Raw genomic sequence first — 24,002 nt, forward strand, 5'->3', positions numbered from 1 at the left:
GTTAGCCCTCCCACCGTCTCTAGTCCTGGCAACCGCTGATCTGTTTTTAGTCCCTGTAAACTTTCCTTTTTCAGGATAACATATAAATGGAATCATACAGCATGTTGGCTTTGGGGTTTGGCTTCTTTCATGGAGTGTAATGCATTTGGGACTCCAGATGCTTTTGATTGTAGCAAGTTGAGTGGTTCTGAGATCAACGTGGAAAACCAAGAGCATTCCTGTATACCATTAATAACCAAGAGAAAATCTAATTTATTTTTTTAATTTATTTTTAAATATTTATTTATTTATTTATGGCTGCGTCAGGTCTTAGTTGCAGCATGTGAGATCTTTCGTTGTGGCGCGCGGGCTCAGTACTTGCGGCGTGCGGGCTTAGTTGCCCCACGGCATGTGGGATCTTAGTTACCTGACCAGGGATCAAACCCACATCCCCTGCACTGGAAGGCGGATTCTTAACCACCGGACCACCAGGGAAGTCCCAAGAAAATCTAATTTTAAAAATGCACAATACCACCAAAACCCCCCTGAGGTACTTAAGAGTAAAGAAAGTGAAACATGCCCAAGATGTTTATAGAGAAATTTATAGCATATCATGAAAAGACATTAAAGAGGACTCAGTGGAAGAGACCATGTTCATAAAGAGGAAACCTGATAAAGTTGGTGATTTTTCCCAAGTAAATCTGTCACTTCACTGTATTCGCAATCAAAATGCAGATGAGGTTTTTCATGGAACTTGACAAACTGTCATGAAATTCATATAGAAAAACAAAGGCTAAGAATAGGCAAGACAGTTTTAAGAATATCGTGATTTATTATAAAGCTATGGAAATTAATACACTGTGGTATAGGTGCACGGCTAGTCGGTAGACCAGGGTAACAGAATGGAGAGCTGAAATAATACCTACACATGTTAGAAAACGTTACAAGTGACGGTAGAATTGAAAATCAGTAGGAAAGAATTCAGTAAATGTTATTGGGACAGTTGGGATCTGTACAGAAAAGAATAAAGTTGAATCCCTAACTCATAACATACATAAAGATAAGTTCCAGATGAATTAAAACCTAATAGTGAAAAAGCAAACATTAAACACTTTTTTGAGAAGATGTATGTGACCAGATTTCCTCAACAATATATAAAAAAACAAGCTATAAAAGAAAAGATTGATGCATTTATCATATAAAATTTAAAACTTCTGTACAACAGAAGACACCACAGCAAAGTTAAAAGAGCTTTTTATTGGGAAAAGATGTTTGCATTGCATATGTCCAAGGCATAATTTATACCCAGAATTCACAAAGTAGTCCTAAAAATCAGTAAGAAAAAGATGAATAACCTAATGGGGTGGGGGGGAGACGGAAGGGATATAAATAATTCAGTGAAGGGGGCCAAATGGCCAAAAGGCATAAAATGTTGCTCAACTTCACTTGTAATTGAGGAAATGCAAATTAAAACAAACGTGATATACTGTTTCACGTCAATCAGACTGGCAAAAATTTTTAAATCTGACTATATTAATTTGGCAAGAATGGGGAGCATCAGAACTCGTTTACACTGCAGGAAAGAGTAGAAACTGGTACAACCTCTCTGGGGAGTGGTTTTGCATTGTCTGGAGGAAGATGCTATGCCCTGTGACCCAGCAGTTCCACACTGTGTGTAAACCCTAGAGAAAGTCTCACATGTGCCCAGGGAGACATGAATAAGAATGTGTGTTCCAGCCCTGTCTGTAATAGTGACAACTTGGAAATATGCATCAGTAGAATGAATAAATAAACCGTAATATATTCATATAATGAAATAGTATACAGAGGTTAAAAATGATCTAGAAAGACAAGTCTCAACCTGGATCAAAATTTCAAAAACTGGCAAAAGGAGGCATAAATTATTCACTTTGGGGAAGAAAATGTGTCAAAGTATATCAAAATGTTTAGGATATAAAGCCCTTGACTCAATAATTCTATATCCAGAAATTTATCCCACAAATATATTCATACGAGAGTGCCAATGTGTAAATACACACAAACACACACACAGATTTCTTTACAGCAGTATTTATAACAATAAAAACTAAGAAGCATGTTAGGTATCTATTGCTACACAGCAAAATACCTAAAAAGTTAGCTGGTTAAACCTACAGTAAACATTTATTATCTCACATGGCTTCTGTGGGTCAGGAATTTGAGGAAACTTGAACAGGATGGTTCAGCTCAAGCTTTTTTCATTAGGCTGTGGTTAAGTTATATGGGGTCTGCAGTTATCTGAGGGCTTCGCTAGAGCTGAAGGATCCACATCCCAGATGGCTCCCTCACTTGACAGGCGTGTTGGCGCTGGATTTTGATGAGAGATTCACTTCCTCTCCAGGGCTGATTGTGTGTCCTTGCAACATGGTAGCTGACGTCCTGCACAGAAAGTAATCTGAGAGGGGTGAAGCCACAGTGTCTTGTATGACATAGTCTCAGAAGTTACACACTGCCATTTCCACCTTAGTCTGTTCTTTGGAGGTGAATCACCAAGTCTGGCCCACATTCAAGGGGACCTAAATTAAGCTTCACCTTTCGAAGAAACGAATGTCAAAAAAAAAAGAATTTGTATACGTATTTTAAAATCATTACAGGAAAAAAACTTAAACATATATTAATGAAAGGCTGGTTCAATGAACTGTGACTATTATCCCCAAAGTTTTTTTTTGTAGCACACCCCTTCAGTAAAAAAAAAAAAAATTTAATACACACTTCTAATATAAAAATATGAACTACAGTTGACACTTGAACAACATGGGTTTGAAGTGCACAGGTCCACTTATATGCAAATTGTTTTCAATAAATATATTGGAAAATTTGGGGGGATTTGCAACAATTTGAAAAAACTCACAAACCACGTAGCCTAGAAATATTGAAAAAGTTAACAAAAAGGTATGTCATGAACGCATAAAATATATGTAGATAGTAGTCTATCCTCAAATAAGGTATGATATTTAATATAAATTAATAATGTGTTAGTTTTCTTACTGTTTTATAACTTTGCTTTCAAAGAATTACATTATCACACAGTATGCCTCTCTCTCATAATTGGAGAAATTGTATATCACCCTATCATCACAGATAAGTGGGTTTTTTTAATGTAACAATGTTTCCAATCCTGTATTAAAAATATTACTGTTGGAGTTCCCTGGTGGTGCAGTGGTTAAGAATCCGCCTGCCAATGCAGGGGACACGGGTTCGATCCCTGGTTGGGAAACTAAGATCCCATGTACCACGGGACAACTAAGCCCACATGCCACAACTTCTGAGCTCGTGCGCCACAACTTCTGAGCTTGCGTGCCTCAACAAGAGAGCCTGCGTGCTGCAAACTACAGGACTCACATGCTCTGGAGCCTGCGCACCACAGCTAGAGAAAGAAAAACCCGCACGCCACACTAGAGAGAAACCCACACACCACAACTACAGAGAGAAAACCCGTACGCCACAACTAGAGAGAAGCCCGCACGCCACAATGAAAGATCCTGCGTGCTGCAACTAAGACCTGACACAGCCAAAAAAATAAATAAAATAAGTATCTTTTAAAAATTTCAAAAACAAGTTTGAGTGAAAAAATTTCAGTGGAATACATATAGTGTGATTCCATTTATATGTTTAAATAGGTATAAATACTTTTTTTGTTTTTAGGCATGGCTTATGTAGTTGATAAAAACATGGTGAGAATGATAAGCACCAAATTCAAGATGGTGCTTATTTGGGGGAAGGAGAGAGAGAAACGTATGAGGAAAGAGTATATGGGAGACTTCAAATATCTCTCTCACGTTTTAAGTTTTCCCATATTAAAAATTGTAGCATATTTATTGGAATGCCAAAAGGAGCTCAAGGACCAAGGAGTACCCTTCTGTTAGAGAGTAAAACTGGTCTTGGAAATTAATTCTCAGAGAAGTAAATCAAAATTGATTCATAAACTGTGTGGAAAAAACCTACAGAGGACAGTAATTAGAAATTGTACATTTTTTGCGTCAATGCTGAGCGTGCATCGCTGCCAGCCCTGGAGCCCCAGCAGGGCTGGGAAATGGTGGAGCTGGCAGAGGCAGGGGCGACCGAGTGTTAAGGGGAACCTGTAGACTCGGCTGAGATGGAATCGGGTGCGGGCTCACCCTCTGGGACCCTCCACTTCCAGTGGCTGCTGTTCTTGGGTTTGGTGAGCCCAGCCCTAGGTGGGGCTCGGTCAGGCTTTCAACAGACCTCCCATCTCTCTTCTTATGAAATTGTAACTCCTTGGAGATTAACTAGAGAAGGAAGAGAAGCCCCTAGGCCCTACTTAGAGCAGGTATCATGTCATTCGAGCTGAAAGAAAAGACCATATTATTCACTTGGAAAGGAATAACAACTCCCCTCATTAAGTGCCTGACTGCTAGCACCACCCAGCAAATATCCCCTACTACCAAGTAGAGGATTCAGCCAGTCTGTAATGAACAAAAGACAACTCAGTGAGGAAATGGACTTGTACTATTCAGAGGAAAGAAGAACGTCTTTTCTTTCCTTGAACAAGAAGGGAGACTGACAAAAATTCTCTGCTTGACCAAACTTTCCGTCAGGTTCCTGAACCGTCTCCTAGGCCCATCCGTGTAGTTTGTTGTAAAATCTGGTTTTAGCAAGAACCTCCCCCCTGCCCCCATATCTGATCACCCAAGGTGTCTGGTCAGGTTCTTCATCCTCCAGCCCGCTTCCCCACCCAGTGATGTCTGATCACCCTGGCTTGTCTTCAGCGAGAATCTGTTAGATTGGTTTAGCCAGAATACCCCTCATCCCTGATGTTTCCTCTTAATCATTTTCCATCCACTGACCCCCACCGCACGTGCTCCTTGGCTATAAGTTCCCACTCGCCCATGCTGTATTTGGAGTTGAGCCTGGTCTTTCTCCCCACCCCCCTGTAAAATCCCTTTACAGTGATCCCTATACTTACGTCGATGATAAAGTCTGCCTTACCATCTTCAAAAAAAAAAAAAAAAAGAAATTCTATATTTTTATGTTATTAAGAACAAAAAGCACAAAATGTAATCAGTGTAAATTTTAATACCTTTTAATGTTCAGAGGAAACAATGTACCTTCATGACTTGAAGACCTTTTGTGAAAATTCATTTTTTTAATATTTTTTATTGACGTATAGTTGATTTACAATGTTGTGTTAGTTTCTGGTGAACAGCAAAGTGACTCAGATACATACATATATATATATATATATATAATATGTGTATTATATATATATATACTTTTTCGTATTCTTTTCCATTATGGTTTATCCCAGGATATTGAATGTAGTGCCCTGTGCTATGCAGTAGGACCTTGTTGTTTATCCGTTCTATATATATTATAATAGTTTGCGTCTACTAATCCTAAGCTCCCAGTCCATCCCTCCCCTACCTCCTCTCCTCCTTGGCAACCACAAGTCTGTTCTCTATGACTGTGAGTCATTTCTGTTTTGTAAATAAGTTCATTTGTGTCTTATTTTAGATTCCACGTACAAGTGATATCACACGGTATTTGTTTTTCTTTTTCGGACTTACTTCACTTAGTATGATAATCTTTAGGTCCATCCATGTTGTTGCAAATGGCATTATTTCATTCTTTTTTACGGCTGAGTAGTATTCCATTGCATATATGTACCACATCTTCTTTATCCATTCATCTGTCAATGGACATTTAGGTTGCTTCCATGTCTTGGCTATTGTAAATAGTGCTGCTATGAACATAGGCGTGTGTGTAACTTTTCAAATTATACTTTTGTCCAGATACATGCATAGGAGTGGGATTGTTGGATCATATGGCAACTCTATTTTTAGTTTTTTGAGCAACCTCTATACTGTTCTCCATAGTGGCTGTACCAATTCACATTCCCACCAACAGTGCAGGAGGGCTCCCTTTCCTCCACACCCTCTCCAGCATTTGTTAGAAAATTCTTTTTTTTAATATGGCACATTATTTAATAAAAATTATATATAACATGTACATACAGAAAAGTACATAGAACATATGTGTACAGTTTTGTTTTGTTTTGTTTTGTTTTGCGGTACGCGGGCCTCTCACTGTAGTGGCCTCTCCCGTTGCGGAGCACAGGCTCCGGACGTGCAGGCTCAGCGGCCATGGCTCACAGGCCCAGCCGCTCCGCGGCATGTGGGATCTTCCCGGACCGGGGCACGAACCCGCGTCCCCTGCATCGGCAGGCGGACTCTCAACCACTGCGCCACCAGGGAAGCCCTGTGTACAGTTTAATATACATTTGTGATTATAAAGCAAAACTCTGCATAACTACCATCCAGGTCAAGAAATTCAGTATTCTGAAAGCCCCTATGTGGTGTACCATTTCTTTTTTTTCTTTTTTTTTTCTTCAGGTTCATTTAATCCATACAGCAAACCATGATATAGTTATTGTTTTTCCCCTTTTTACACATAAAGAAATTGAGATTGAGACTGAGAGAGCTTAAAACCTATGCCAAATCACCATGTTGTCATAGCATGAGCCGTAATTTGAATTCAGTCTGTCAGACAACCTCGAAGCCCCATACCCTATTCACTACACCACAGAGACCTCTCCAAGCTGGGGTAGATCTTACTTTCTGCTCTTATGGTGTACCACTTCTTAAATTCAATTTGGTTTATCATAACATGAACAACTGTACAAATAGGCCTGTTGTTTTCATTTAAAAATTAATTTCAGAAAAAAAAAGTATTGCTGGTATTGATTTTTTTTAATTTTCAAGATAACTTGGCATTGGGAATTGTTGGCCCAACACTAAGATGCCTGAGAAGACTGTGGAAGATACTGTCGTTTCATGGTTTACAAAAGCCTTGGCCCCAGTTGGTAACGGTGGTGCCACAGCTTGTAGCCGAGCCCTAGGCCAACAGTTGCTCCCCTGCAGTCACTCCAGGCTCCGGGAAGTGGTGGGCAGTCCTTCTCGGTGACTATAACTGGTGCCACAGTTAACCGTTAATTCCCGTGAGCAGTACCTCTGTTCCTTGGTCAGAAGTTGATAAGTAGTTTGGGCTTCCCTGGTGGCGCAGTGGTTGAGAGTCCGCCTGCCGATGCAGGGGGCGCAGGTTCGTGCCCCAGTCTGCCAGGATCCTGCGTGCCGCGGAGCAGCTGGGCCCGTGAGCCATGGCCGCTGAGCCTGCGCGTCCGGAGCCTGTGCTCCGCAACGGGAGAGGCCACAACAGTGAGAGGCCCGCGTACCACCAAAAAAAAAAAAAAAAAAAAAAACAAAAACTAAAAGTGAATTGATTGTATAAAAAATAAATTCCCCAGATTAAAGAAAAAAAAAAAAAAAACTCTTGGGGCAGGTTGCCCGTGATGGTTGGGTGAAGGGTCCAGGACCCAAGGACCGGGAAACATCACACTAGACCAGGATTTCTCCGCCTCAGCACTTTCGATGCTGTGGACTAAATCATGCTTTACTGGGGCTGTCCTGTATGTTGTAGCAGCATCCCTGGCCTCCACCCAGTAGATACCAATAGCTTTCTCTCAGCTGTGACAACCAGTTTCCAGACATTGCCCAGATGTCCCCCAGGCAGCTAAATCACCCCCAGTTGGGAACCACTGCCTTAGAGGGTAGAATTCACATGAGGCTCATGGTCCCTCCACTGCAGCTGTGGAGGAGGTGGGAGAGGCAACCCGGCTGAAGGCCCCTAATTTGGAGCAGGAGGAGGAATTAGGGCACGGATAGGAGGAATGCAGCAGGCAGATAGATGGAGGCAGTAAGTTGGGGAGGGACCTTCTGGGTAGCAGTAAATGGCAGTGGGCAGAGGGAGGGTGGGTGCAGAGCTCTGCGGCTCTGAGGCGCCAGGCAAGGCTCCGTTCACAGAAAGCTGGGAGGAGTGTGTTAGCACAGAGCCCCGTCTCCCCTCTAGAGAATGGCACTCAAGCCTTCCCTTCCCGCTCCTGAGCCGACCTTGAGCTCTTAAGCAGCATTAGCTCTTTCTAAGAATTTTACCAGCTTTCCTCTTGAGCTTGTAGAGAGAGTCATGTGAATCTCTCAAGTGGGCTGGTTCCTTGGAGAGAGACTGAAATCGTTTGACATTTATTCACTCATCAGACACGCGTCCGGCACCCACTTGGGCAAGGGCTGTGTGAGGTGCTAGGGACCCCACTGATCACCCAGGCCTGGATGGTCTGGCTCAACCAGCCCAGGCAGCCCTGGGAGAAGACAGTAAGCCTGTCGTCAGGCTACCCAGGTCACATCCCAGCTCGGCTCCTGGCTGTTCCGTCTCTTTGGACCTCAGTGTCCTAGTACCTAGTCTGTAAAATGGAGTAGTAAGAATTCTTATCCCGTAGGGGTGTTGAGAGAATATACAGGCTGTAGAGCAGTGCCTGGCATTAGTGAGGACTCAGTGATATTAATAGCATTATTTTTAATTTTTTTTTAAAATTACAGCTACTACATAAGGACTGTAATAGACGTAACAAGTGTCAGGAAAATTCTGAGGGACAAGTGATCAAAGACACACAGAAGTGGCTCTTTTGAGATGGGTCTTAAAGGATTAGTGAGACTTTATCAGGGGGAATAAAAGGGTTGTGGGAAGATCATGCACTAAAATTCAGGCAGAAGAGGGAGACGGCAGGAAGTCACAGATTGTGAGCTTCTGAGCCCGGCTCACTGGGGGACAGCTGCTGGCCTTAGGGTCCGGAGCTGAGGGAGGAGGGTCTGGGAGGCCAGGAAGGAGAAGGGCCTTGTCAGGGGGACTCAGTCTGAATGGACATAAGTCCCAAGCCCCTTTGGCTTGGGCCTGCTTCATTTGTTACTTCTTTTCTCCAAAATAGATTTAGAAGAACTCGCCATTTTCATCCCATTCTCCCTCCCCTGGGCAGTGAAATACTGAGTCCACTCCCTTACATGTCAGTGTTTCAGAGCTTTTAGAGACTGGAAAGCAAATTCGTCTTGCTGTCCCTGTGCTGTCCAGAGGGACCCAGGTAGGGGGGATGCTGGCAGCCACTTCACATGCGAGGCCAGCAGACGCACGGAGTACTGGCCTCCCTTGTCTGGGTGCCCGTGCTTCCCACTTCTGTGACCGCTCAGGAGGTGGTGTTGGCCATCAGGGTTCACAGAGGAGCAGATCCGCGGGCCATTGGGTCGAGATGCATTTTCCACCTGTCTCTTCTGCTGCTCACACGCTGCCTCAGGGCAGGGGCTGGACACCACCCTGGCAGATGTGGCTAATAAGCAGGGCATCTGTGCCAAAGGACGGTGTGTTTATTTCTCTGGAGCCTGTGGTGTTGTGCCCGAGGCTTTACTGAATCAGACCGGTGCTGTCTGGCATCCCCTTGCTGCTGAGACCTCAGTCCCAAGGTCACGAGTGTCCCCTGGGTGGCTCTGGCCTTTGCTTCACCACTCACTGAAACTTCCCAGAATGAACGTATATTTCCTGAGCACTTACCAGCCCCAGGGGGGTGTGGTTCCATGAGCGAGATAGACCCCATCCTCGACTTTGTGGAACTTAAAAGGCTTGTGGGAGAGACAGACATTGAATAAACCATTGCACATGGTGTGGATAAGGGCTAAGAAAGGGGACTATCTAGGGAGTGGCAGTAACGAACGGGAGAGGAACCTAATCTTCAGGGGGTGCTGAGGTCAGGAAAGGCTCACAGAGGAAGGAAGATTCTCCCTGGTATCTGAGAATACTGCTTAGGGGGCGGGACAGCACGGGGGTGTTGGGGAGACCCCCCTCTCTGAGCTGGCTTGTGACGGAATCCAGTGGGCTTCCCCAAGCTGCCTGTATCTTTGGCGCTGTGGCCATCCCTCTCTTTCTTAAATTTCTTGCTTCCTTTCAGACTACTTGTTTGTCCCCTTAGCTGTCTTATCTTGTTCCCCAGATATAATTTCGGCCTTTCCAGAGGATGGCCCCATTTTTGGCTTCATGACCTCAAACCACCCTGCTGTGTTGCCAAATGACAGATTGAAGGAGGTCGGTGTGGATCTGTAACAGGACGTAGAGGTTCCTAAGCGCGTCCCAGCCATGAGCAGAAAACCTTCAGGGCATTCAGAAAAATTACCCAAGCCTCACAGCAGCATTTTCTGTAGCGTGGAGGATGCTCCTTGCATCGAAGATGACATTTTCCGTCAAATAGGATGAATGAAAATCACGTTGCTCTTTTTTCCCCTCTCTCTCCCCTCCAGGCTAATATTTGGCACCCTTTACCCTGCCTATTCTTCCTACAAGGCTGTGAAATCGAAGGACATTAAAGAATATGTAAGTAGCACTTTTGGGGGGCGGGGTGGTGGCGGTGATGGGGTTAGATGGGGGAAGCTGGGCGTGAAGTGCGGGGCGGGGGGGTGGCGCAGACGCCCTCTTTGGTGGGTACTGGGAAGCAGGGCAGTACGGCGACCTGCTGGGTGTGACCCAGGCGTCCTCTCCCGGCTAGACCTCCTCTTTAGAACTAGAGTGTGGAAGTGAGCACAGCGGGGAGACTTGGCAAGAGGAAATGGCACCTGGAATCGGAGGCCCCCAGTGGCCACAGGCCGCTCTATGGCCTTGGAAGGGTGACTTCACCTCTCTGAGCCTCAGTTTCCTTGTCTGGACTGGAAAGCAGCGTTACTGGGAGACAGTCTGGCACTGGAGGCAGGAGCACAGGTCCTAAAGCCCAGCAGACCCTGCCTAGCAATTCTGATCCCCATGCCGGTTCTGTGATTTGAACACCCCACTGTGTAAGCCCTGTTGCTTTATAAGCTTTTAGAGGGCAAGAGTCACCATCGTCCTATGACTGTTTCCCACTGCACCTCGCAGAGGGCTGAACACACGGGTAGGGGATTAGGAGTACTTACTGGTTGGAGGATTGTATTACTGTTGGGTGATTCGGGTGCCCCAGTCACAGCCCTAAATGTGCTGGGCACCTCTGGGCAGGAGAACCATCAGACCACACCTTGATTGAAGAAGACCTGTGGGGGGTGGCTGGGGAGGGAGGAGTGTCCCTCCCCAGGGGGGACAGTATCCCAGGTCGAAGTACAAAAGATATAGATTTTGTCATCAAGAGACTGAAGTCAGGTCCTGGCTCTGACGTCGGATTGGCACCATGCTTGACAAGAATCTTAACTTCCAGGAGCCTCAGTTTCCTCATCTGAGCAGTGGTGGATATCAGCAATCCCAGCGCCTAGTGTTGTGAGGGACAAAGGGTCTTTGCTCCGCTTTTACTCAGAGGAGGTCACTTGGCAAGTTAGGCACAGGCAAAGACATCATTCAGAGCAGGTTTGCAAGTTCTCAGCGTTCCCAGGATGTCCTTAGGATGAAACCAGCCACCTCCAGGTCAGCTCAACCAGAGCTGCCTACACCCACTCTCTGAGTTTCCTAGAACTGCTTGCCCGGCTTGCGTTTGCTACGAAGCAGGATATGCAGAGGATCCAGACGGGGCGTGTTCTCCTGTGGAGGCTGGGTCCCCAGTATGTGTCTGTGAACGCATCTCAGAGTGTGAACTATAAATAGCTGTTAAGTTGCAAGCACAGAACCTCATGATTCCTAATGGACTCGGCCCAGGGGAAAGCGCTGGGCAGCCTCCTCCAGGTCTCCCTTTCCCTGACTGCTTCCAGCCTGGGGAGGGGGGATGCTGTGCCAGGAAAGGAAGCAGAGCAGGGGTCACCGCAGTTCAAGGTCTGATCCTCGGATTTGCAGGGGTAGAAACTCAACGCTGTCCGCTCATCCGGGAGAGAGCAAACCCTGGTGAATTGTTTTGCTCTATCTAAACTCAACAGGAGCCTGGTTTATGCCTAGAACGGCAATCATTAATTTAAACTGAAAAATATAACGGACGAGCAGAGCAGCTGTTTGTGTTGGCGGTGAGCACGTGCTTTGCCCAGGAGGGAAAGCTTGAGAGCTAAGATTAGACAGTTTCTCAGTAAAAATGGAACTGGAAGCAAGGCACCCAGTGGTATTACGGGAGACCTGCCTCCTTTTCCTGCACTTTTTCACATGCGCTCAACTCACACACTCGCATGCATGCTCACATGCTTTCTCCCACACGCATTCACACTCACTTCTTTCCCTCCTTTTGACCAACAGACCCGTTTGTCCAAGAGAAAAACCTGGAAACTTCCTTTAACTCCTGTCCTTTCCTCACCACCCATCCCCACCCAGATGCCCAGGTGGTGACCATGACCCTTCCTCTGTATCCTCCTTAAAATCTTTCAAACCAGGTCTCTCCTTCTGTGCTGCCTGTCTCTTCAATGAGGCTGTCATCGTCGTTCCCTGGAATGTCACAGTGGCCTCCTGTATTCGATTCTTTTATTGCCACGGTAACAAATTACCATGAATTTAGTGGCTTAAAAGAACACAAATGCGGGACTTCCCTGGTGGTCCAGTGGTTAGAACTCCAGGCTTCCACTGCAGGAGGCACAGGTTCATTCCCTGGTCGGGGATCTAAGATCCCACAAGCTGCACGATGCAGCCCCCCAAAAAACACAAAAAACCCACACATGTATTATCTCACAGTTCTGGAGGTCAGAGGTTGGATGGGTCTCACTGGGTTGGAATCAAGCCTCCTTTTGGAGGCTGTAGGGGAGAGTCCATTTCCTCGCCCTTTCCAGTTCCTGGAGGCCCCCTGCATTCCTCGGCTCGAGCCTCCTTCTCCATCTTCAGAACCAGCAGCATTGCGTCTCCCCCCGTTCTTCGGTAATCCTGTCTGTCTCTGACCGCAGCCAGGAAAGGTTCTCCACTTGTAAGGATCATGTGAATACATCGGGGCTGCCTGGATAATCCAGGATAATCTTCCCATCTGAAAGTCCTTAACTTAATAACTGCAAAGTCCCATTTGTCTTATAATGCAATATACTCACAGGTTCTGGGGATTAGGGCGAGGACATTTTGGGGGCAGGGGCTGTTATTCTGCCTGCCATACCGCTAACTGGTTTCTCCACCTCCTGTCCCTCATCTCATGCTCTGTTGTCTACATCACTTCGACAAGCCTTTGAAAAATGGAAATCTATTCATTTCACTCCCCCTGGATCCTTTCATGGCTGCTTATTACCTGCAGGATGAAGTCCAAACTCCATTAGACAGCGTTGAACCTTCTTGATCTTTCTCTCTCTACTTTCCAGCCACTTCTCTACAAGCATTCAGTGCTTCTTTTTTTAAAAAAGATATTTATTTATTTTCTTTATTTTTTTGGCCGTGTTGGGTCTTAGTTGCGGCACATGGGATTTTTTGTTGCGGTGGGCGGGCTTCTCTCTAGTTGTGGTGCGAGGGCTCCAGAGCACATGGGCTCTGTAGTTGGTGGCACATGGGCTCTCTAGTTGAGGCGTGCGGGCTCAGTACTTGCGGTGCACAGGCTTAGTTGCCCTTCAGCATGTGGGATCTTAGCTCTCTGACCAAGGATCGAACCCGCATCCCCTGCATTGGAAGGCAGATTCTTTACCACTGGACCACCAGGGAAGGCCCACGTTCAGTGTCAACACCCAAAGTGTGGTCTGTGGACCGGCATTATCAACATCACCCGGGAGCTAGTTAGAAATGCAGAGTTTCAAGCCCTACCCAGACCTCCTGAATAAAAATTGGCATTTTTAACAAGATCCTCAATTTGAGAAACACCGCTCTTGACGTTCATAGCTTTTTATGTCTTTCCAAACTTACTGCAGTAGTCAAAGATTTGAGACAAAAACTTAAACAGAAAGGAATTTATGGGAATTTGTAGGATTAACTAGAAGCCGGGGGAAAGATATTCAGAAATTGGGGAAGATCTGAGAAGGCTGGGTGACAGCCAAGCTTATACCTCAGGAAGGGTCTGGTTAGGAAGCTGCTGCCCAGGTCACCACCATGGAACTGTCTGCCAGCTGCCCATGACTTTGGAACATTTCATGAAGATTCAAAACCCTGGATAGGGGCATTTGATTTTTCCAAGCCTGGATAATAGGCCTTGCCTCCCATAAAGACCTGCATGCTGGGAGACGCCCTCCAAATGAGAAGGCTTTGGATGCGGGTAGTTTAAAAAAAATACATACGCGCGCGCACACACGCATGCACACACACGCACGCACACACACGCACACACAGCCCCCCTCAGAGATACTGCACGTTTGGTTTCAGACCACAACAATGAAATGAATATCACCAAAAAGTGAGTCACACAAACTTTTTGGTTTCCTACTGCGTATAAAAGTTGTTGTTTACATTATGCTGTAGTCTGTTAAGTGTGCAACAGCATTATGTCTAAAAAAACGCTATACACACCTTTATTAAAAGGTAATGCTTTTGGGAAAATGGCACCCATAGACTTGCTTAACCACAAACCTTCAGTTTGTAAAAAAAAAAAACCCCAAGAAACCACAATATCTGCAAAGTGCATTAAAAAAAGCACAGTAACACGAGGTATGCCTGTATATTATATATATGAAAATATATAGTATAATAATCTAAATTACAGTTACTTCTTGGGCTGCACAACATCCACATCCACTTTTTTACCCAGGTTTTGGCTTTTAAAAAAACCTTCCAGGGACTTCCCTGGTGGCGCAGTGGTTAAGAATCCGCCTGCCAACGCAGGGGACATGGGTTCGAGCCCTGGTCCGGGAAGATCCCACATGCCGCGGAGCAACTAAGCCCGTGCGCCACAGCTACTGAGCCTGCACTCTAGAGCCCGTGAGCCACAACTACTGAGCCTGTGCTCTAGAGCCCACGAGCCACAACTACTGAAGCCCACGCGCCTAGAGCCCGTGCTCCGCAATAAGAGAAGCCTCCGCAATGAGAAGCCCGCGTACCGCAATGAATAGTAGACCGCCCCCCGCGGGCTTCCCTGGTGGTGCAGTGGTTGAGAGTCTGCCTGCCGATGCAGGGGACACGGGTTCATGCCCCGGTCCGGGAGGATCCCACATGTTGCGGAGCGGCTGAGCCTGTGAGCCATGGCCGCTGAGCCTGCGCGTCCGGAGCCTGTGCTCCGCAACGGAAGAGGCCACAACAGTGAGAGGCCCGCGTACCGCAAAAAAAAAAAAAAAAAAAAAAAGAGTAGCCCCTACTTGCCGCAACTAGAGAAAGCACGCGCGCAGCAACGAAGACCCAACTCAGCCAAAAAGAAAAAGAAAAAAAACCTTCCAACAAGAATTCTCTACCACTCATTTATTGATGCTTGCTAAATCCAATTCTTCATCTGAGTCCAGCTCCAGATCCAGTATCCTCCGGCTCTGACAGGATCTAACCTTAATATTCAACACTCTAAAAATTAAATTGTCAAGTGAACCGTCACTGATACACCGTATATACTATATTAGGGGGAGAAGGAGAATAAATAAAAATAAAATTAGTTAAAATATTTAAATCTATACATAACACAGAAAGGAAGAAAATGGATAGAAGGCACAGTCCTTATTTAGGCAAGTGGTCATGAGTTCATAGTTGGTATTTATGTCTTTTGTTAAAAGATGATTTTTTTTTTTTTGCAGTACGTGGGCCTCTCACTGTTGTGGCCTCTCCCGTTGCGGAGCACAGGCTCCGGACGTGCAGGCTCAGCGGCCATGGCTCACGGGCCCAGCCGCTCCGCGGCATGTGGGATCTTCCCGAACCGGGGCAGGAACCCATGTCCCCTGCATCGGCAGGCAGACTCTCAACCACTGCGCCACCAGGGAAGCCCAAAAGATGATTTTTAAAAGGGTAAAATAATGATTCTTGTACAAATATAAAATTGACACATGTTGAAAATTTTACTTAACTCCTTAAATAATTAGGGAACCAGTAAGGTGTTAAAAAACAGTTCAAAGGAGACTCCAAAGAACATATATATATATAAGCATTGAGGAATTACTAAATGAATTTGTTCATAGATATTCAACTTATTTCTTGGGAAGTAGGGCCATTGGACCCAATTGTACCTCCATTGGACAAAATTCTTTGGCACATCTATAGACTAAATTATTTGCATTGTAATCAGTTTTCTGTAACTTACAAAGTTGCAAAATAGCTCAAAGACATTGTAAAACAAGACACCTGCAGAATTAAGATAACTCGGAAGGCTGCTCTGGACAGCACCTAGTATTCCACAGGACACCCATTCCAAAGTCTTTCACAACTTTTCCTATTACTTCCCTCTTCCACCATCCAGTCAGCGCTCCCCTGTGCCTCCAGTGTGGTTTCTTCTCCAAGTGTGTGGCCTAAATCTTCATTCCTGAGGAATCTGAGGCCTTAGTAGTCTTACCTCTGTAGGGTTGTAGTAGTGATCCATTGACTTTACCTCTGAATAAGACAATACTAGGGGATCCCCTAGAGGACCCTTAAATTCCATCCACCCTCCTTCCTGCCACATTGTGTAGTAGCAACTCTAGTTCCCCTTGATAGGCAGGATCAGTCAACCCATGAAAGCCCATGAGTCCTTTTATTATCTATTTCCTGGTGGCCTGGTGGTCTTGAAATGGCCAGGTGACCTTCTAGTCTCTGCTTCCACTTCATCAGAACCATTTTATATCCCTCACGGAAGCACCCATTTTTCGAGTACTAAAATTATTAAAAAGCAGAGCTCAGAGGTTTGAGGATGAGAAGCAGAAGTGTTGTGAGTGGGTTAGACCAGTGATTCTCAAACTTTAACATGCATATGAATAAATAGAGAGTTTTACTAAAATGCAGATTCTGATCCATTAGCTCTGGAGTAGGGCCTGAGATTCTACAAGCTCCTAGGAGTTTCCAGTGAACTGGAACCACAGCCCATGAACCACACTTTGAGTTACAAGGAGCTAGCCTTAGGCTTCATCGTAAGAAACACCACCCTCATTTGCTTGGTTCCTGAACCTTTAGATTCTGGCTAAGATGCAGTACCTTGTGTTGGTCACTAGTTCAGAGAGGAAACTGCATCCTCTAGGACAGCATATCACCTCACAGAATGCTGACTCCCACCTGGTTCTTTTCTGGAACTCTCCAAAGCTCTTGTAGCATTGTATAAGGCCAGCTGCCTCAGGGCATTGGGGTACATGATTAGATCAGTGATTCCCCAAAACATCAGCCTACTGTCATACTTCTTTTGCTGTAAGAGAGGACCCTTGGTCAGAAGCAATGTTGGGATACATCAAAATGAACAGGGCACTCACTGAGTCCACAGCTTGCTGTATGACTGCCAGAAACATGGCAGTGGGAAAAGCAAGTCCACATACCCAATAAAGGAATATTCCAGAAAAGAGTCTATGCTGCCCTTTCTATGAAGGAAGGGGCTTGTTATGATGAGCCTGCTCCCAGGATGCTGGCTGGTGCCTTAAGATATGGTACTGTCCTAGAGATACTTAGTCACTACTGCTGGCAACTTGGTGTCTGAGCAGGGTCATGGCCAGGTCGCCCTTGGTGAGAGGGATGAACATTGCTGAGCCCATGTGTTCCCTCTGTCTACATGACCACTGGTCCATGAGCCCATTGATCATGCAATATCATGCTGGAGTAAAAGGCTCATAGATATGCAAAGGGCTGGTCATCTCATCCACCTGATTACCAAGAGCCTCCGCTGCCATCAGGACCTTTTGGTGAGCATTAGCAAGGACCACAAATACTTGCGTTCTGTGGGCCCATTCGTATAATTTCCAAACCACCTCAACACCAATCGCTCAGTCTTGTCCCTTCCAAGTACCTCATCATCTATCCAAACTCTTACGTGGTGTTTTAAAATGTATCCCAGATTTGTTTTAATAAGGTATGGTAAGGCATGCAGACACAGAAATGGCTCATGGAGGCAGAAGCTTTTACTCACAGTTCCCTGGAAGTAGGAGGCACAACACACCATGCAGGGCCACACGGAGAAGCACCAGGGTCAGTGAGAGGGAAATGCGGGCAATGACCTTTATCATGGTTTCTGTGGGAAAGGCAAAGCAAGGCAGAGTAAGCTAGCTTAGAACTGGCTAGTTGGAATAATTTCAGCAGGCTCTGGGGTGTGGGGGCTGCCTCTAGGTATCTGGTACCAGGTCCTGGGGTGATTAGGGCTGGGAAGTATTGGCTCAACCTACGAGAGCTCCATAAAGGAGGTAGTTCGGAGTATGGATCCTGGATTGGGCAGTTTGCATGTTTGCTCTGGGGCAAGAATGTCTCAAGAATTAGCTAGTCCTAGAGGGGGCAGTCTCTCTCCGGTCAGCAGGACCCCAGATGTCCCAGCATCAAGACTACAGAAAATAAGAAAATACAGTTAATAAACCTGGTGACAGTATAAATGTATTACCTCAGGACATTTCTTCTTCCAGGCTAACTGTGCTGCTCAAAGTTCTGCCTGCAGGGAATTTCCTTCCCCACTCCCTCCAGGTCACCCCTGACCATACAGTTGTCCACTGTGAGCTTGTGCCAGCAGATGGTGCAGACTCATCTGTCAACCAGCCTCACATTTGTCCTTTCTCAGTCATTTGGCATAGGGAATTCCCCGTGAGGCAGAAGCAGGGCCCGGATGCAGGAGGAAATGTGAGAGGCTCAAGAAATATTAGTGTGACTGCATCGGGGAGGCTAAAGGTGAGGCGAAGCTAAGAGGTGGCTGACTTTGCTGTCTCCACAGCTCATGGGGGAGGCCTTTTGCAGGCTCCCAGGAGCCCTGGGAGCAGGGTCTGTTGGGCTGTGGGGTCTCAGCCCACCTCTGTGGCTCATGGAAGGTCAACAAGCTCTGCTTCCCACCCTTTATTATGGCCTAGGGTTACCACTGCTCTCCTATCTTCTCATTCCTGTGCTTGACCAGTCCAGGGGGAGTTCCCAGTTATGCTGTCAACTCTCCACTCCAGAGTTGCCCCCAGTGATAACCTCGCAAATCAGCAATAACTCTCTGTCTCTTTTTTGGATGCTGGCCCACCCAAGCTCCCCCTCATCTTGCAGGGAATTTTGGGTGGAATCCCTCAAACCTGGCAAGTTCTATTTCAAATCTTGGAAAAATACCTTACATTTGGTTTCTCTGAGGCCTAGTGGGGAAAACCATTTCCAGGTAATTTATTTATGGTTTCCGTGAATGAGTCACCAGTATTTCATTTACCTTGTGAAGCTCAGTGAGTCATTCTCAGACCCTTCCTTCTGCACGAAAGTGTTTTAAAGTGGAGGAGTACATGATGGAAACTTCTTTTAGGCTAACACTTCCAGCCTCCTCTCTGCCTTGGCTCCCTCACCTTTGTCTTCAGCCCCAACCCCCCTCCTGAGATTTAGTTTTGCCTTTCCAGAGGCCTGTTGGGCATTCTTCTTGGATGTCCTCTGGGACCCTCAGACTGTCCTCTGCCTCATGGAGCTTAGCTTCTTCTCCCTAAATTGGCTCTTTCTTTACTTTCTTGCTAGTGTGAGAGGCTCCATAACTATCAGTCACTCATGCCCTGGCTTCACCAGGACCCTTTCATCCCATGTATACCTAGCCATCCATCTCTTGGGGAGCATCTGTTGCTTTGCCAGCTATCTAATTCTGTCTTCTCAAAAAGCCACCTAGACCAGTATTTTCCAAAGTATATTCCATCTCAACCTTTTTGAGACCATTCTTTCTTTTCCATTCACAACACCCAACATTCTAATCCAGGCATATTCACCTAGAACCTACTATGTGCCAAGAACTGTTTTGGGTACAAAAGATATAATGATGTGCAAGAAGAACTGGTCTCTACTCTCAGGGAACTTACAATGTAGGAAGAGAAACATCAGAATAAACAGATACTTTCAAAGCAGAGTGGTAAGTGTTATGACAGGGAACATGTATGATACCATGGGAGGAAGAAAGGAGAGGATACGTAAACTTTGGGCACTTCCTGGAGGAAATGACAGTTAAGTTGATATCTGAGGGCTGAAATCTGGAGGCAAAAGAAGATGCTCTATTAGGAAACTGAAAGAGGTTCGTTATAATTGGAGTGGAAAATTCGAGAAGGTATGTGTGAGGAGGAGAGCTTTTGGTGGAGGTAATCAATGTCCAGTTTATGCAAGGACTTGTAAGCCAATTTAAGGAACTGGGGCCTTATTGTAACAACAATAAGGAGCTATTGAAGGCTTTAAGCTAGGAAGGAGAATCATCAAATTTGGGTCATTCTGACTGGAATATGGAGGACGGATTGGGAAGGGGGTAGAGGTATAAAAACCAATCAAAAGGCTGTAGTTTTGTTCTAGGCAGGAGATGGTGGTGGTCTGAAGTAATGGTAGAGGGATGGAGAAAAGATAAGTTCAAGAGAAATAAGAGGGTGGAAGTGACAGAACTTGATTCATTGGCTGTGTTAGGTGAAGAATGCAGAACTTCCTTCAGGGAGAATGTCTAGTCTAGGGTTAGAAGAGGATGTCAAGAACAAAGCCCTGGGGAGGAATTGATGAGCCTGAGAAGTAGCCAGAAAGTTAAGAGGGAAATCAGGTAGTGTTGCGAGAGCTTTTCATTAAGTGATAGTTTCACGTCTAGCTGAAAAGTCAAGCAAGTCAAGTGAAAAACTGAAAAAGCGTCCCTTACACCCCCTTGAAATATATTACAAAGACCCCAGTGAGGGCAGTTTTGATGTAATGGATGCAGTGCACTGAGTAAGTGAGGAATGAGGAAGTAGACACTGCAAGTGTAGGTGACCCACTGGAGAAGTTTGTATCTAAGCGTTGTGTCAAGGAAAAATATTTATTTTATTGTTGTTATCATTTTCCTTTGTTTTTAACCGAAGATACTAGAGTGTGGTTTGAACACTAAAAGGAAAAAGCCTCCAGAGAGGGAATTCAGGCTCCTGCCAGTGTATCTGGATACCAGTGTTGGGAATTCCTGGATCTTGGGCCCCAGTATGCCATGGACTTTACAGCTGGACTAGATCTTGTTTGCTCCCTGATAAGGAGCCCGTTCTGCTGCAGATAACCTTGGTAGCGTGTAGCATCTTAGATAGTAGTTTCTTTCTTTCTTTTTTTTTTTTTTTGTGGTACGCGGGCCTCTCACTGTTGTGGCCTCTCCCGTTGTGGAGCACAGGCTCCAGACGCGCAGGCTCAGCGGCCATGGCTTACAGGCCTAGCCACTCCGCGGCATGTGGGATCTTCCCGGACCAGGGCACGAACCCGTGTCCCCTGCATCGGCAGGCAGACTCTCAACCACTGCGCCACCAGGGAAGCCCCGATAGTAGTTTCTTTTGATGGACTAAGCCAGCCTTGTTTCCAGGGGACTGTCTTGTTTTTCTAAATAGAGAAGTCCTCTAATTAATCTATTGTGCCACATGTTTCAGAGTCACAAAGACAATGGAGGTTCACCAGAACTGCCTTCATGTTTGAAAGATATTTTTGCTGGGTGTAGAATTATAGGTTGACACTTTTTTTTTCTTTTAGCACTTTAAAGATGTTATTCCATTTTCTTCTGGTATTCATTGTTTCTGATAAAACGTCAGTTATAATTCTTATTGTCATTCCCCTGTATGTAACGTCTTTTTTCCCTTGTTTAAGATTTTCTCTTTGCTTCTTAGCAGTTTTACTATGATGTGGCTAGGTGTGGTTTTCCTCATATTTATCTTGCTTCAATTCATTGGATTCCATGGTCTTGTGGGTTTGATATTTTGATCAAATTTTGGAAATTTTGAGTCGATATTTCTTCAGATAATTTTTCTGTCCAATTCTCTTTTTCCTCTCCTCTAGAATTCCTAGTCCATATGTGTTAGACTGCTTGATGCTGTTCTACAGGTATTGAGACTCTTCATTCCGCACCTGCCCTCCTCCAATCTAGACTTTAGCCTGGTTGACTCTATTGTCTTGTCTTCAAGTTCACAAATCTTTTTTTGTGTCCAAGCTGCTATAAATTCCATTCAATAATTAAAAAAAATTTTTTTCAGATATTGTAGTTTTCAGTTCTAGGATATCGTTTAGTTCTTTTTAAAAATTTTCCTTCTTTCTCTTGAAATCTCCCATCGCTTCACTCATTATATCTACCCTTCCCTATAGATTCTTTAACATATTTCTACTTTTTAAAGAAAATAATATTGAACCCACCCTTTTTCTCCTAGGATAAGTGTCTTGTTAAGTGGTGACAGAAGAAAAATTTAGCTTTATAACAAAATATTTGTTAATAAGTTGCTGTATATCTTCTTTGGTGAGGTGTCTTTCAGATCTTTTGCCATTTTAAAAATTGGGTTATTTTTGTTGTTGTTTAGTTTTAAGTATTCTTTGTATATTTTGGATACAAGTCCTTTTTCAGATATATGTATTGCAAGTATTTTCTCCCAGTCTGTGGCTTGTCTTTTCATTCTCTTAACAATGTCTTTTGCAGAGCAGAAGTTTTTTATTTTAATGAAGTCTAACTTATCAGTTTTTTTCTTCCATGGGTCACACTCTTGGTGATGTATTAAGATTCATTGACAAGCTCCAGGTCACCTACATTTTCTCCTGTGTTATCTTATAGAAATTTTATAATTTTGCATCTATCATTTAGGTCTGTGATCCATTTTGAGTAATTTTTGTGGAAGATGTAAGATCAACACCTATATCTATCCATTTTTTTTAATGCAAATATCCAGTTGTTCCCAGCACCATTTATTGAAAAGACTATCTTTTCTCCATCGATTTGCCTTTGCTCCTTTGTCAAAGATCAGTTGACTATATTTATGTGGTCTGTTTTGGAGCTCCATTCTATTTGTCTAGTCTATCTGATATATTTATCTGTAGTTTCACTAATACCACACTGTCTTGATTATTGTAGCTTGTGTCTTGAAGTTAGATAGTGTCCATTCTCTAACTTTGTTCTTCTTCTTCAGTATCATATTGGCTATTCAGATCTTTTGCCCTTCCATATAAACTTTAAAATTAATCTGTCGATGTCCACGAAACAATTTGCTGGCATTTCAATTGGGATTACATTGAATGTATAGATCAAGTTGGGAAGAACTGACATTTTGATAATACTGAGTCTTCCTATCCATGAACATATAACATCTCTCCATTTATTTAAATCTTCTTTGATTTCTTTCATCGGAGTACTGTGGTTTTCCTCATACAGAGCTTTTGCATATTTTGTTAGGTATATTCCTAAGTAATTAAATTTTTTGGTGCTAATATAAATGGTATTTTTCTTTTAAATTTCAAGTTCCAGTTGTTCTTTGTTGGCATATAGGAAAGCAATTGGTTTTTATATTTTTTATATGATTATTTTATATATTAACCGTGTGTCCTCAAACCTTGCTATAATTGCTCATTATTCCAGGTTTTTTGGTTTTGTTTTTGTCAGTCCTTTTAGGTTTTCTATATAGACAGTCATGCCATCTGAAAAAAAAGACAGTTTTATGCCTTTCTTCACAGTCTGTATACTTTTTATTTCATTTCTTGTCTTATTGCATTAGCTAGGACTCCCAGTATGATAGTGAATAGGAGTGTTAAGAGGGGACCTCTTTATCTTGTTTCTGATCTTAGTGGGAAAGCATCTAACTTCACACCATTAAGTGTGATGTTAGCTGTAGTGTTTTTTGTAGATGTTCTTTGTCAAGTTGAAGAGGTTCCCCTCTATTCCTTTGCTGAGAGTTTTTATCATAAATGGGTATTGGATTTATTAATTATTGATTCATTTTCTAAAAGATATGGGCCCTTGGCACATTTTAAGTTGGGTTTTGTCTTTTTATTATTGAGTTGTATGAGTTCTTTATTATTTGGATACAAATACCATATCAGATATTGATTTGCAAATATTTTTTTCCCATTTTGTGGGTTGTCTTTTCACTTTCTTGATGGTATCCTTTGAAGTACAAAAGTTTTAAATTTTGACAAAGTCTAATTTGTCTATTTTCTTCCTTCATTGCTTGTGTTTTTGATGTCACATCTAAGAAAACATTGTTTAATCCAAGGTCACAAAAATTTACTCCTGTGTTTTCTTGTAAGAGTTTTTACATTTAGGTCTGTAATCCATTTTAAGTTCATTTTTTGTATATGGTGTGAGGTAGAAGTCCATCTTCATTCTTTCACATGTGAATATCTAGTTGTCTTAACACACATTTATACTTTTTAAAGTCTTTGCTAATTATAAAATCTAGGTCAAATATGGATCTGTTTCTATTGACCAGTTTTTCTCTTAACCATGGAGTATGTTTTCCTGTTTCTTCATATATATAGCTTTTCTTGTTTATTGGACTGTTATGTATAATACATCATAGGAACTCTAG

The 24,002-nt window shown here is 44.0% G+C and overlaps 1 protein-coding gene across 3 annotated transcripts in view; it reads left to right on the forward strand.

Annotated features, from left to right (window-relative positions):
- Nucleotides 1-24,002, forward strand: part of REEP1 (receptor accessory protein 1) — a 109,821-nt gene that overhangs the window by 41,525 nt on the left and 44,294 nt on the right. For all 3 annotated transcript variants that reach the window (XM_030837472.2, XM_030837464.3, XM_060309190.1), the window contains exon 2: nucleotides 10,149-10,221. In XM_030837472.2, coding sequence (XP_030693332.1) covers nucleotides 10,149-10,221 — 73 coding nt within the window. The remainder of the gene's footprint in view (nucleotides 1-10,148; nucleotides 10,222-24,002) is intronic.

The sequence above is a fragment of the Globicephala melas genome, chromosome 12 (assembly GCF_963455315.2).
Source record: "Globicephala melas chromosome 12, mGloMel1.2, whole genome shotgun sequence".
Lineage (NCBI taxonomy): Eukaryota > Metazoa > Chordata > Mammalia > Artiodactyla > Delphinidae > Globicephala > Globicephala melas.